Source organism: Galeopterus variegatus, unplaced genomic scaffold, assembly GCF_000696425.1.
Source record: "Galeopterus variegatus unplaced genomic scaffold, G_variegatus-3.0.2 Scaffold5727, whole genome shotgun sequence".
Taxonomy (NCBI): Eukaryota; Metazoa; Chordata; class Mammalia; order Dermoptera; family Cynocephalidae; genus Galeopterus; species Galeopterus variegatus.
Window position 1 is genome coordinate 131167 of NW_007731838.1, and position 14021 is coordinate 145187.

Consider the following 14021-nt stretch of genomic DNA (forward strand, 5'->3'; position numbering starts at 1 on the left):
AACCCGCTGAGTCTGGGATGCTTCCACTAAGGTGGGGCCAACACAGCCCCGGAAAGGTGATCTGGAGCTTAGAGCAGACACAGAGCCTATCCTTTAGCCTTTAACAAGCCCCTAGTGTGTGGCAGCTTCTACTCACTCCAGCCTGCTGAAAGGATCATCTGGAGCTCCTGGCCTCTCTCAAAAATGCTTATTCTCATACCTTGTGGAATTGTACCTTTAATAGGTTTTGCTTTGCATTTCCTAGTTTGAGTATGTTATTGATTTTTCTAATTTCTGATAGAGGCTAATTCAGAGTATTCCCTTATCAAACCTCAGGGACATTCACCCTCCTCCTAGCCGCTCGGCTTTGTGCAGTAAGCCCCAGGACTAACAGCCCTGCAAGGCAGACGCCGGCAGGCACACATTCAACCTGCTCGTAGCCTTTGATTCACCTCTATTTCAGACAATTAAACAAACATAGCTGTGGGTCAGACCAAGCCAGAAAGGCGAGGGGTGTGCTCTGTGTGTTAGGAAGACACAGGAGCCATTTTTGGTTGTATTACATGTTTGGACACATTCTTTCTCCATCAGCCTAGAGCATGCCAATTTCTCAGCATATTCAGAATTGTGACCTCACCTGTACTAGTGCAAAACTGTTCTAATGTTCTGGCTCCATCCACTTCAGCCCACCTACCACCCCTGCTCCCAGCCCCAACACCCTCACTGGCTCCCCAGCATCCCCAGAAGTAAGATTTGTCTTCTAGAGACTTATCAATTTGCTTGTATTAAACACATCTTTCACTCGCTCACCTGTTCTTGAGCCTGCGAGCCCACCTGTTGAAACCCTGCCAATCTTTCAAGGCCCATCTGACGTCATCCTCATGGTTCCCACGCAGTGCTTGGAGCCTTTCCTGTTTCTCCTGGAGCCATCCTTGTTTGGCTGTGCACAGGTGATGGTGGGTCCTGGTCTTACCCTCACCTGGTTCCTCCTACTTCACTGGCCATGCAGGCAGAGGCCCCAGGGCACAGGGCCCTCGTAGCGCAGGGTCCTTCCCACCTGTAGACACTCACAGAGGTGTCGACTTGTCCGGTCTGCCACTGGCTGACCTGAACAGCCCTTGCCTTGCTATCAGTCTCTCCCTTGGTGTCCCTTCTGGTGGGTGGGCAGATTGCCCAGATTCCTCTTTCCCCAGTCCCTGTTGAGAGGAGACTGAGGAAGAGGGCCATGAAGAGAGGTGAGCACAGCCGCTGGCCCCAACCAGCCCGGTTAAAGAACACTCAGACGCGGCGGGGTTCTGTCGAGCAGTTCCGNGGCCCTGTGCCTTCCACAAGACCTGGTAACTGTGGACATGGAGCCGGTAAGTGGTGCTGGCCAGTCGGGGACATAACACTACCTCCTGGGTCCCCAGAATCACCCAAGCTTACCCATATCTTCTCCTCTCCACCTTACCCCAGTGCTGGCAGCACCTGCTGAAGGTGGCTCTCCTTGGACCCACAGTGACCTTGAGGTCCTTGCAATCTGGGCTTAGCAGAATCATCTCTGGGTGGTAGGTGCTCCATATCAATCAGACCAGTACCAGTGGGCGGCTGATTAAACAGCTAGTTAAATCAGACAGTCATAAAAATAATGCGTATATATCATAAACATTTTATTTTTATTTTAAATATGCTAATGACCACTTGTCCACTAGTTTTGTGATTTGGGGCTGTGCTTTTCCTTTGGTTATGGGTCTGTTTGGTGTGCCTGGTTGTATTTCCTACGTAAACTTCATGGAAATTGCACCATGAATGATTTCCAGATTCAGCTCCTCTAAAGTGGAGTGAGCCATGGGAAGCAATCCGAGTGCAGAACTCCCCTAGACATTTGATTCTCCTCCACTCTCTTAGAACTGCCTTGCCCAGACCTATTTGGGAGCAATTTCTGCTTAGCTATTCTCCTTTATCGAGTCTTTCCAAAGCATTCAACTTGGTTTTCATACAACAAGCACCTCCTCTTGCCTGCATCCATATTTCATTCCGCAATTACTGTAATAACTGAAACTGGCCTCACTCTGTGTGGGAAGGTCTCCCTGCCGCCTCAAGTTGGGCATGGACTCACCGGGGGTTGGCGGCAGAACTGGAAAGCAGCATTGTGGGCAGTATCACCCCAGGGTCTGGAGCACCAGCTCCTCTGGTGGGTTGGTGACAGGAGGCTGATTAAGAAAATTTCTGCTGTAGTAATCCTGCTATTTCTACCAAGTCTGCAGTGGGGTAGAGGCTTTTACTCTGTATGAGTGTACTGCAAAAAGTTCAGGAAAAGATCAGTATTACCTTTCAATCCTATTTTTCCACAAACTTTTTGCAGTACCCTCATATTTCTTAGTCTTGCTGGAAAATCTCGAAGGTGTGTGCTCCCGTCAGGAGCCAGAATGTGGCGGGAAAGCTGGGCGATGGAGCTCTGTTTGCTGGTGAGGCAGGGAGGGCAGCTGCGGGCACAGGAAGGTGAGCAGACCTGTCCTGGGGCTGGAGGAGAGGAGGTGGCTCAGAACCCCAAGGTGTCCTGGGAATCCCAGCCCCTTGTCTCCAGGCCCCTGGTGGCCTGCCTGCCCTCCTCCCCACACCCCCATGGCGGAAGGCGCAGGCGCAGGGCAGAAGAGCTCACATATGTGACACAGATTCATCAGGTGGGCCCTCAGCCGTCGGGCGGTGCCCCTGACCTCCTCGTGTTCTCCCTCAGATCCCAGACTCTGGGCTGTGCAGATGCAACCATGTTTTAGGGGCCCTGTGTTAAGCAGACCTTGGGAAGCTGCCTGAGCCCAGATAGCCCCAGATCTCATCCTCATTCCCCCCACTTCTAGATGCACCTGGAAAAGCGGCACACGTGTAAGTAGGAATCTCCTCTCCCCAGAGCAGACAGCAGGAGAGCAGGGGCTTTTCTAGAGCATGCTCTCCGACACACACTCCTGCTGTGTGGGTGACGGCCTTGGTCACTTAGGGATGCTCTCATCAGGTGTGTGAATGCCTCAGCTGGGTACCAGGCACAGGTGGAACTTTGTCACCACACAGATAGGACCAGACGAGTTACAGATAGCCCAGGGCAAGCAGAACAACCTGGGAACAAGGAGACAATTCAGAGTCCATTTTCTACCCACTACGTGAAGCTGGAAACTAGATGGGATTAGTGAGCAGGGGTCTCACTCCTAAACGAGTTTTCAACACTAGTGACATGATTGGATTGGCTTAAAAATCATAGCTCAGCCAGCAGGATGGAGACTGAATTCCAAAGGCGGAAAATCAAGGCAGGGCCACACACATGCCCGCGCGGAGGAGATTCTCCAGGGGCTGGGCAGAGGTACCCGGGGAGGAGGCGTCTGTTTGTCTGCTCAGCAGGTATTTATTGAACCCCTGCTGTGGCCAGAGTGGAATACAGAGGTGGATGAAACACAGAGGCCCCTGGCCAGTCAGGAAGAGAAATTGCTCTTGAAGTTACACAGAGGTGGGTAACCCCAGAAAGCAGCCATCCCCCCTCAGAGCTGGGAGAGCAGAAGGGAGCGAGCAGGGTAACAGCCACCCCCTCTGGCCACCATCCACCTTCCCATCCCCCTGTGGCAGAACCTAGCAGGGAGCCTGCTGGCAAGGGAGCCTGGGACATGCAGTCTGCAGACCTCTAGCGCCAGCATCTCAGAGAGGAGGACAGAGCTGGTGACCTTGGGCTGCAAGACAGACTGCCTCATTAAAGAGACACTGATGGTGGGGAAGAGCTCAAGCAAGACTTGCAGGCTTTTCTCTGGGAGGCTGAGGAGCCAAGGTAAGAGGCTTCATTTGAAACCCGCTGAGTCTGGGATGCTTCCACTAAGGTGGGGCCAACACAGCCCCGGAAAGGTGATCTGGAGCTTAGAGCAGACACAGAGCCTATCCTTTAGCCTTTAACAAGCCCCTAGTGTGTGGCAGCTTCTACTCACTCCAGCCTGCTGAAAGGATCATCTGGAGCTCCTGGCCTCTCTCAAAAATGCTTATTCTCATACCTTGTGGAATTGTACCTTTAATAGGTTTTGCTTTGCATTTCCTAGTTTGAGTATGTTATTGATTTTTCTAATTTCTGATAGAGGCTAATTCAGAGTATTCCCTTATCAAACCTCAGGGACATTCACCCTCCTCCTAGCCGCTCGGCTTTGTGCAGTAAGCCCCAGGACTAACAGCCCTGCAAGGCAGACGCCGGCAGGCACACATTCAACCTGCTCGTAGCCTTTGATTCACCTCTATTTCAGACAATTAAACAAACATAGCTGTGGGTCAGACCAAGCCAGAAAGGCGAGGGGTGTGCTCTGTGTGTTAGGAAGACACAGGAGCCATTTTTGGTTGTATTACATGTTTGGACACATTCTTTCTCCATCAGCCTAGAGCATGCCAATTTCTCAGCATATTCAGAATTGTGACCTCACCTGTACTAGTGCAAAACTGTTCTAATGTTCTGGCTCCATCCACTTCAGCCCACCTACCACCCCTGCTCCCAGCCCCAACACCCTCACTGGCTCCCCAGCATCCCCAGAAGTAAGATTTGTCTTCTAGAGACTTATCAATTTGCTTGTATTAAACACATCTTTCACTCGCTCACCTGTTCTTGAGCCTGCGAGCCCACCTGTTGAAACCCTGCCAATCTTTCAAGGCCCATCTGACGTCATCCTCATGGTTCCCACGCAGTGCTTGGAGCCTTTCCTGTTTCTCCTGGAGCCATCCTTGTTTGGCTGTGCACAGGTGATGGTGGGTCCTGGTCTTACCCTCACCTGGTTCCTCCTACTTCACTGGCCATGCAGGCAGAGGCCCCAGGGCACAGGGCCCTCGTAGCACAGGGTCCTTCCCACCTGTAGACACTCACAGAGGTGTCGACTTGTCGGGTCTGCCACTGGCTGACCTGAACAGCCCTTGCCTTGCTATCAGTCTCTCCCTTGGTGTCCCTTCTGGTGGGCGGGCGGATTGCCCAGATTCCTCTTTCCCCAGTCCCTGTTGAGAGGAGACTGAGGAAGAGGGCCATGAAGAGAGGTGAGCACAGCCGCCGGCCCCAACCAGCCCGGTTAAAGAACACTCAGACGCGGCGGGGTTCTGTCGAGCAGTTCCGTTTATTATCACACAAGCACTTGCTTTTAAAGGCAAATGGGGAAGGGAGGTTTTTACGTCCTCCAATCAGCTTAAAGGTTAGGAGAGCATGCATCCTGTCTCAGTGCCTAGCTATTGCAATCACACAGTGTTCACGAGCACGGAAGCGCGTATTTGGCCAATAAGGGCTAAGGCAAGGTTCCCGCAGACACTCCCACCCTACTTCCTCCTGGCGCCGTCTTAGGCTGCCACGTTAATACACCCTTGTGGGCCCATAATGGCACCGCTTGTAATGTCACTTAAGGTGGCGTTAGTTTTTAAGGCCTGACATCGACTGAACGGGGGCAATGTCTCAGCATCACCACCCACAGGTTGCCTCTGGGCAGCAGTGACCAGAGGGTGGAAAGAAAAGCAGGTACTGGTTAGTACTTCAGAAACAGAAAACCAGCAGAGATGGCTTCCATTTGGTTAAAGTGATTTCCACCTCAGTTTGCTGGAGCAGCATTTCAGTGTGGAAGGCTGCCCCACAGAATGTTCCAGAGCTCATGAAGGAATGTCTTTTTCCCTCAGAGCAGCATTTTACAAAGTATGTGAATTCCCTCGAACTGCAAAATATTATTAGATACTGTGTGTCTAATGAAATATTTGAGAAATGTTGGGTTAAAGGTTGAAGAGTTAAATGGATTTATCAACACACGTCTCCTCAGGACCTTTAACACGCTAATGCTCTTTGCAGGGCTCCAGGAAGGAAGGACAATCTGTGGCGTTTCCCAAACATACTTCACTAAAGGAATTTGAAGGGCAGTGTGGGAATATCTTGAGGGTCTCATGAACACACTTCAGGAAGTGCTGTCTTAAACCAGGGTCATCAGGCACGCTTTTGACCACAGTCTTTGAGTAGTGTGATTGGAGGAGCCATGCTTACAGTAGGGATAGTATTAAAGACTTCCCAGACTGTATTTTTTCTCCAAAAAAAGAGGCATTCCGAATAACAGCATGGGAAACAAAGCGTAATGAGGCCTCCAGGGAAAGGCGTTCCTCACGGAGCCATCATTTTAAAGTGTGTATTTAGCAGTCTTGGCTTGACAGTTTAAATTACAGACATTCCACGCTGATCATTAAAGCTTGTGTATAATTAGCTTAATCAGACACAAGCCACGCAAGATGTCCCAAGTAACTCCGATTCTTTCTGTTTTCCAGTTCCTTCCTCAAAGGTCGCATTCTGCCAACCCTGCCTGCATGACCCCGCACGGCACCGTCCTCCACCAGACCCTGGACTTCGATGAGTTCATCCCCCCCCTTCCTCCTCCCCCCTACTACCCCCCGGAGTACACCTGTACGCCCTCAGCCGAGGCCCAGAGGTTGGTCTTTCCGTTGGTCCCCCGCAATCGATGCTGAAGCCACCGAGCTAAGGAGCAGTTTTGGGGGTGCGGAAGTTGACGTGGTCCTGCTCGCTTTCCAGGGAGGAGTCGAGCAGAACCGAGAGCAAGCTGTGAAAGCACATTGGATAAGAGAACAGAGAAGGAGTGGGGGGAGAGAAGTGCTTAGAAATAGAATGTGCCTACCAGTGTCTTTGCAGTGTAACCAGAGTGAAAACATAGGCAGACAGGAGTAGCTTTGTTGTGTCCTTGTGATATACAAGGCTGCTGTCAATTTATAGTCATTAATAGAACATGTACAATTTAAAGATTCAATCAGCTGTCTGATGACCGATTTTAATGGGCAGGGCCATACCGTTTATGGAAAATGTTGATGTCTTTGCAGAAGAAAGCAAAAGTAAAAACCGGCTAGTGGATGAGGCTCTTGTTTCACAAGCATGGCACGCATTGGACAAGGGGATGCTGACAGTCATGTTCTGGTTGCTTTGAGAGAAATGTCCACGGTCCAGCTGCTGCTCAGGGAATGACAGTGTGATGGTTCTGCCTTTGCAGGGGCCTGCACCTAGACTTCGCTCCATCTCCATTCAGCACTTTGTATGATGTTGCCATCAACAGCCCCGGCCTGCCGTACCCCACTGAGCTCCCCCCACCCTATGAGGCGGTGATGGGCCAGACCCCTGCCAGCCAGGTGAGCCCCAGGCCCAGGCAAGGCCAGTTCTGTGGAAGTGCTCAGGGAACCTTCCCAGCCTGCCCCCAGGAAGCACCACACCAGGACCTGAGCTGGCTGTGTGGTTGGCACCGCAACCACCTTGTCCTGAGGCCTGCTGTGTGCATTTGTGTCTCTTTAAGCCTGTAAGCAAATGGGGCATCAGGCTCAGAATGGATCCTGCAGAAATTCAAGCCCAGGCCTGGGGGACCCAAGTACTTGTGCTTTTCCCCTGGGCTTACCTGACTCGGTCACTGTGGCTGTGCATCATGACTTAGGTGTGTCTGAGCACAAGTACCTGGGGGACCCCGGCCTGTCTTAACGACATGCTCTCATCAGCTCCTGGGGAAGTAAGAAAGAAGTTCTGGATCCCTGGTTCTGTCTGAGGCTCGAGAAGTGCCTGAGCTGCCAGGTCTTTAGGTTCTTCTCTGTGCTGGGCATGACTGTGGGGGGCTCAGGGGAGCAGAGGCAATATGCTGAAAACTGGGGAGGGGATAGTCCTGGACCCTGATCACCAAGCACCCTGATCACTGGCCAGGCAGCGGTACAGGATATTGGGTCAGGCCTGGCCGGCCACTGTCCCTGCTTACTGCTGTGTGATTGCCCTGGTACAAGGCTCAGACCTTCTGAAACCACCCTGGAGCTCTCCTCCCAGCCCCTTTGAGACCCCGAGGGCCCACGTGTGCACAGGCCAGGCAGCAGTGCCAGTCCTTATCCCAGCCGCTGACCAAGGAGGTGCCCACCTTGTGAACCTCTGTGGTCAAGAAATGGTTTCCATGCCACTGTACGAGCTCGGCCGCACAGGCCTCAGAGACAGTCACATACATGAACAGGTCACCTGCAGGCCATGTGCTCATGGGGCAAGAAGAGACTCACCTTCCCTATGGCCTCCGGTATTAGCCTCAGCACAGTGTGGGGGAAATATTTGCACTGGCAGTCTCCTTTGGGTGGCTTGTGGCAGGCCAGCTCAGCATCCTCACACAAGCAGCTGGCACCTGAGCAGCACCTTTGCCATCTGCCCCTGCCCTGAGATGCCCCGAGTGGTCCTTCAGCCTGCAGACGACAGCCGAGGACTGGGGGATTTTCTTCTGCCCCTGGTAGAAACAGATGCGTGGGCACTGCTGGCAAGGGAGGGGTTCTTCAGTGAGGAGGCAAAGCGTGACCCTGAAATCTCATTCCTAAACTCATAGTAATGGAGACTTTTTTTCCTTTTAAAGCTGAGCAGGAGCCTCTGCCTTCCTGACATGGTTTATGTTTCTCTTTATGATGAAAAGTGCTCAAGTCCATATTATCAGTGAAGATGGCAGGCTGAGATAACAGTCTTCAGTTCTCCAGGGGGAGCCCAATGCACTGCAGAGCACTTGTCAGGGACACCCAGCCCATACTTGGGGGTCTAGGGAGGATCTAAGAGCTCAGCCTGGGTGGGCCTCAGGTAGGCAAGGTGAGGGGAAGGGGCCCAGGAATGCTCCGGGAGAGGGGACAGCCTGTGCAAAGGCTCAGAGGGGAAGGGAGAACACAGCATATCCACCAAACAGAAGGCTGCTCAGGGTGAGTCTCAGATGAGTGGGACCTAGGTGGAGGTGACATGTCTAGGTGTGGCTGGTTGGATTCTGAGTGTGTCCACCAGACTGTAGGATCTGTAGTTCAGGACCCTACAGAGATTGTGTTAGTCGCAGAGATGGTCACTGGAGCCTGGGAAACCAGGGAGGAGGTGGTGGTGCCCAAGGAGGGGTGGAGCGATCCCATTTCAGGTGGTAGAGAAAGTGGCACTCACCCCATGACAGGCTGTGGGACGTGCAACCCATCCTGTCCTCTTACCAGGTTCTTGACTCCACCACAGAAAAGAATTCAAGAGCAGAGTCACAATAGAAAGTGAGAACAGGTTTAACATAACAAATAAGAGATACTTATTTCACAGAGAAAGTGCGGCCTAGTTCCAGAGACAGAGCAGGGCCCGCATCAAGTTTAACACAGAAGTAATACATACTTAAATTTAGTACAGAGTGCAGGCTGCCCCAGGAAAGTGAGCAACAACCCTTCCTCCTACTCGGATTCTACTTTTATAGTTTGGCTATCTAATACATATTCATGCTATCTAATGAATATTCGACTAAGGGGGTGGTTCCCAGTTATGTAACATAGGCTTGCACATGCTCAGTTGGTCTCCCTTTAGGGCATGTTCATTGGTCAGATTATATCACATGCACTGAACATATTCAAGAATATTCTATGCTTTCTCTTTAGCACCTCTAGTGGAAGATCATTCAAAGGATAAACTACCACTGAGCATGCTCAGTCACTGGGGTTGTATAAGCCTTTATGAATTCCTTGTACTGAGCATGCTCAGCTACTGAATTTGCATAAGTCCTCTCCCTGAGGTCTCAATTTCCCCATGTTGGTGCTGAAAATAGGTGCAATAAGTAACAGTAACTCTCCTTTAGGGGAGGGCCTAGAGGAGGGGCCTGAGACGTCAGGGAGTGGCTTGAAATCCAGAGGTGTGTCCTGAAACATGGACCCAGGGAAACTGAGCACCTCCTATCTCAGGAGCAGCAGGGCAGCATCTGGTGATTAAGGGGCCACTGTATCCCTCAGGCTGATCTCTTTGACCCCATGGTCTAGAGCACTTTTCAACTCCACAGACATGTCTGGGATCTGGAAACTCACTAGTGTCCACAGAGGGAAGGCTGCCTACCAGATGCCACCTCCCTGGGTGGCCTGTCCCCCTGACTAGAGGTGAGGGGCTGCCCCTCACAGCAGGCCCTTCTCCCTGGGTGAGAGGAAGATAATTGCTTCTGTGTTAGGACATAGGCATATTAGTTGCCTATCAGCACTCGTTAGGGTGGAGAGAGGAAGATGCTGCTGGGGCTGAGCCTGCCACATGTGGGAAGGTGTTTTCATTGCAGGAAGGAGAAGCACCCTGTGATGAAAATGCTCATTTTGGCCCGTTCACCCAAATGGATGGGTTTCCTTCTGACTTAGGTTGCAATGTTGTTCCTCTTCAGCAAGATCACAAGGAGGGCATTTCTTTCTATGGCAGGAAAGTTATTGAGAATTTGCCAGTTTGATGTTCTTACTTGGGTCCGTGTGATACTCCATTGATGTAGAACCATGAACTGGACAGAACCTCCTCCCTCAAGGAACTGACAGTCTGATGTGGTGACAGGACAGGACAAGTCTGGGGCTTCAGAGGAAGGCTTGGGCCTGGCACTCCGGGGAGGGTTGGGGTGCATGTGACCCAAGAGGAAGCCATCAAGGTGGAGGACACAGTGCGGGCAAAGGAAGGCACAGAGGAGGGACAGCCAGGAGCTTCAGGCACGAAGAGGGGGTCTCTGAAATAGTTTGGGTACAGGTTTTATGACTTTGGATGTCAAACTATAGGGCTGCCATCCAAGAGTTTGGCTTTGGGGTTGACACAATCCATTGCGCTTTAGGAATTTTAATTTGGTGGCAATATGGTGGGCAGAAGGGGACCCTGACTATGAGGCTAGAAGTCGTTAGAAGAGGTGGGCATGACAGAGTATGGCTAGCCCCAAGCCTGAAAGTTATTTGTATGTTCAAAGGAAATGACCTTTACACTTAAAATCTGTAAGTGAAATATCTTTGAAGATTGCCTAAAACTCAATTCACATTTTCCGCAATTGCTGATAATTGCCCCCAAAGAACAGCTCTTCCTAAATCCAGCAGTAGGTGGTCAACCTCACCCAGGAGTGGGAAACTTATTACAGAAACGGGGCAGAATTTCCATGTCTTAGCCACAGAGCTTCCTAAAATAAAGGACGATGAGGGGAGATTGGCTTATGTGCTTAAATGCCAGTAGAGTTTTTAATGATGATGGCTGGTCAAAACAGCGTGTGGAGGGCCGGCCTGGTGGCGCACTGGAGAGTGTGCCACTTGGGAGTGGGGCAGCGCTCCTGCCGAGGGTTCGGATCCCATGTGGAGACTGGTTCCCGCTCACTGGCTGAGCGCGGTGCGGGCGCAACACCAAGGGTTGCAATCCCGTTGCCGGTCCCCCGTACGGACGCAACACTGAGGGTTGCGATCCCGTTACTGGTCAGTAAAAAAAGACAAAAAAGAGAAAAAAAAAAAAAACAGCGTGTGGAGAGTCGGTAAGGCCTGGGTAGAGCACACCTGCAGCCGTATGGACGCAACACTGAGGGTTGCGATCCCGTTACTGGTCAGTAAAAAAAGACAAAAAAGAAAAAAAAAAAAAACAGCGTGTGGAGAGTCGGTAAGGCCTGGGTAGAGCACACCTGCAGCCCCTCCTTGCCGCAGCCCTGCCCCTGCCCCTGTGAGGCGCTTTGCTCATGAGCCTTTGTTGCTGAACTCATGTTTCAACTTAAATTCTATGCCCAGGATACATTTCACCTCACCCTTTCCTGCTGCCTTTATAGTTAGTTCATCAGAAATGCTGTGTGAACGGAGCAGCTGTTTTCTGCACAGCTTTAGTATGGCGAGGTGGCTTCTGACATCAGGGAAGGCCACATTCAGATTAAACCTTGGCACCCCTCTGGTGAGAGGTGATAGATGCGCTCCCAGGAGCTGTCTCCTCGCGAAACTAGATTTGACCTGGAGCCAGAGGCAAGTGAGGGATGCTTCTGCCAAATATGAAACAAATCCAGTTTCCTCCTGACCTCATCCCACTGTGTGTTTTATTTCTCTTGTTATTTTTTATATTTCTTTATTACCAGAAGATTCTTTTTTTTAGGCAGCAGTTTTCTAGGTACCCCACTACCCAAAGTCAAATAGAAAGTTCAATATGGGAAGAGAGTATGGAATGAAACAAACCTTTAGGGCACCTGCTCTTTTTTGTGTGATTTAGTGGAAGATTTTTGATAGGTCTCCAGAATTGATTATTGGCACATAATGTTTGTAGTGAGAATGGTGTGTGCCCATGGTGGCACGAACTGTCCCCCCCGACCCCTCCCCACAGGAGAGAGTCAAGGGAGAGAAGTAGCACGGAAATGGTTATTCTAAGGCATAGGAGTGGGGTCAGAAGAGACACTTAGGCAGTGCCCGGTCCTCCCTGTCTCTCAGAACCCCTCATGGACCCTGCAGCAGGAGCAGCTCACACCCTGGTGCTGGCACGAAGGCTGGGCCTGAGAACCTGCCCAGCACCAGCCCGCGTTAGAGAGGAGAGCCAAGGAATAGCAGCCATCTGATTGAAGTGGGGACACAAGGGAGGCAGAAATGTAATTACCTGGGCTGAAATCGGACCAAGCCGCAGGGGCCCGCCTCGTCTTCCCCAGCCTCCTCTGGAGCTCATTATTTACAAAGCATGTCCCCGAAGCAATTCTGAAATAACACAAGGATCCAGAAATTGGTTTTTGAGATCACATGGGGTGCAAGGCAGTGCCCGTGCCACGTGTGGATAGTGTCATCACATTCACTCACAGGGCCCATGGGGGACCATGGGGCCCTAAAGCAGAGATGGCACAACTGTGCCCACCAAGGTGAAAACCATGCTGCACAGAGGATGGACCGGGTGAGGACTCTCGAACTCAGTGCAAGCTCCACAGCTACCCAGTCCACTAGGACAGGATGGCATCTAAGCGTGTGCCTGCAGCTGCGTGGCCCACATCCCGATGGAATACTGTATAGACCCAGACCCTGAGCCCGAGCTCAAGCGGGGAGGGTGGCCTTAGGAGCAGCCCCTCAGTCCACTCTGCAGGAGATGAAAGGGAAGAGAGAGCCCGTGGAAGCTCCAGGGAGTTCGGGAGCTTGCTCAGGCCATGCCCATTTCTTAAAAGCCCAGCCTGTGTCCAAACTGTGTGGGCACAGGCAGCACAGGTCTCACAGCCCTTTGCCCCTGTGGCCTTATTCTTCCTGGAGTGGAAGCCAGGAGGAGAGAGAGGGCTTGAGAGTGGGAGGCTGGACGTGAGGGCAGGGGCTGGCCTATGCGGTGACTCTGGAGGGTCCTCTGTGGCTTTTGCCAGTCCTAAACAGCGCCCACGAGTGGGAAGTTAGTAGGCTCAGGGCAGCACCAAGGCCCTGGCAGGCACTTGGATCACAAAAGGTTTGAGAAACGGGCTTCGGCCTTAGCCAGGGCAGTTCCAGTGCTTCCTCCTGCCCCCCATAACTGTAGGGGAGAGTGGAGGAAACGTGCATACGTGTCTCTCGGCACTTCTCAGTAGGAGGCGAGCTTTGAAGCCCTCCTGTACTCCTGGTGGCTGTGGCGCCGTGTCCTGAGTCCTGCTGATGACCTGCCTTGATGCTTGATTTCTGTGGTTGTAGGTGACAAGTCGAGATCACCAGGTGGCCGAGTCCAGCTTCGAGGACCCAAACGCCACTGCTGGCTCCAGCACGCCAGGTAACCTCGCCCTGCAGTATTTGAGGTGAAAAGTTTCTCTCTCTCAGGGCTGTCCCTTTGAGTCCAGCTTCGAGGACCCAAACGCCACTGCTGGCTCCAGCACACCAGGTAACCTCGCCCTGCAGTATTTGAGGTGAAAAGTTTCTCTCTCTCAGGGCTGTCCCTTCTCCTCCTCGTCTTTCCCACTTCTCTTCCATTCCCCTCCCTCCATTTTTTATTCTTTAAGGGGGTGGGATTCGCTACGGCCTTTCTTAAGTAGCACAGATTGTCCACATCTCTTCCCTCACCTGTATCCAGGACGTCAGTCTACCTGTGATCCCACATGCCCTCCCTGGGGGCTTTGTCCCTCTGTCCCCAGGGCCCTTTCTCTCTCACTTGAGGGTTTGGGTTTGAAGAAGAGCACTGCTCAGTCTGGGATCCCTTTTGGAGCCGCAGTTGCACCTACCAGGCCAGTGTTCCCACAGCTCCTCTCTCGGGTGGAGGTGGGCTGGGCAGGAGGCTTGCGAGGGGGAGGCGGGGTGGAGGAAGTCGCGTCCATGAGGGCACTGAAGGACGCATGTGAAATGTCAGATCCCCA

General features: G+C 52.0%; 1 protein-coding gene across 1 annotated transcript in view; it reads left to right on the forward strand.

Moving 5' to 3' along the window:
- The window catches only part of LOC103605314 (protein FAM189A1-like), a gene marked incomplete at its 3' end in the record, with an annotated part of 119338 nt that extends 105894 nt beyond the window's left edge, over window positions 1-13444 (forward strand). Inside the window, exons 5-7 of the mRNA XM_008589889.1 lie at window positions 6253-6413; window positions 6984-7119; window positions 13369-13444. Coding sequence (XP_008588111.1) covers window positions 6253-6413; window positions 6984-7119; window positions 13369-13444 — 373 coding nt within the window. The remainder of the gene's footprint in view (window positions 1-6252; window positions 6414-6983; window positions 7120-13368) is intronic.
- Window positions 13445-14021: the final 577 nt, after the last annotated feature.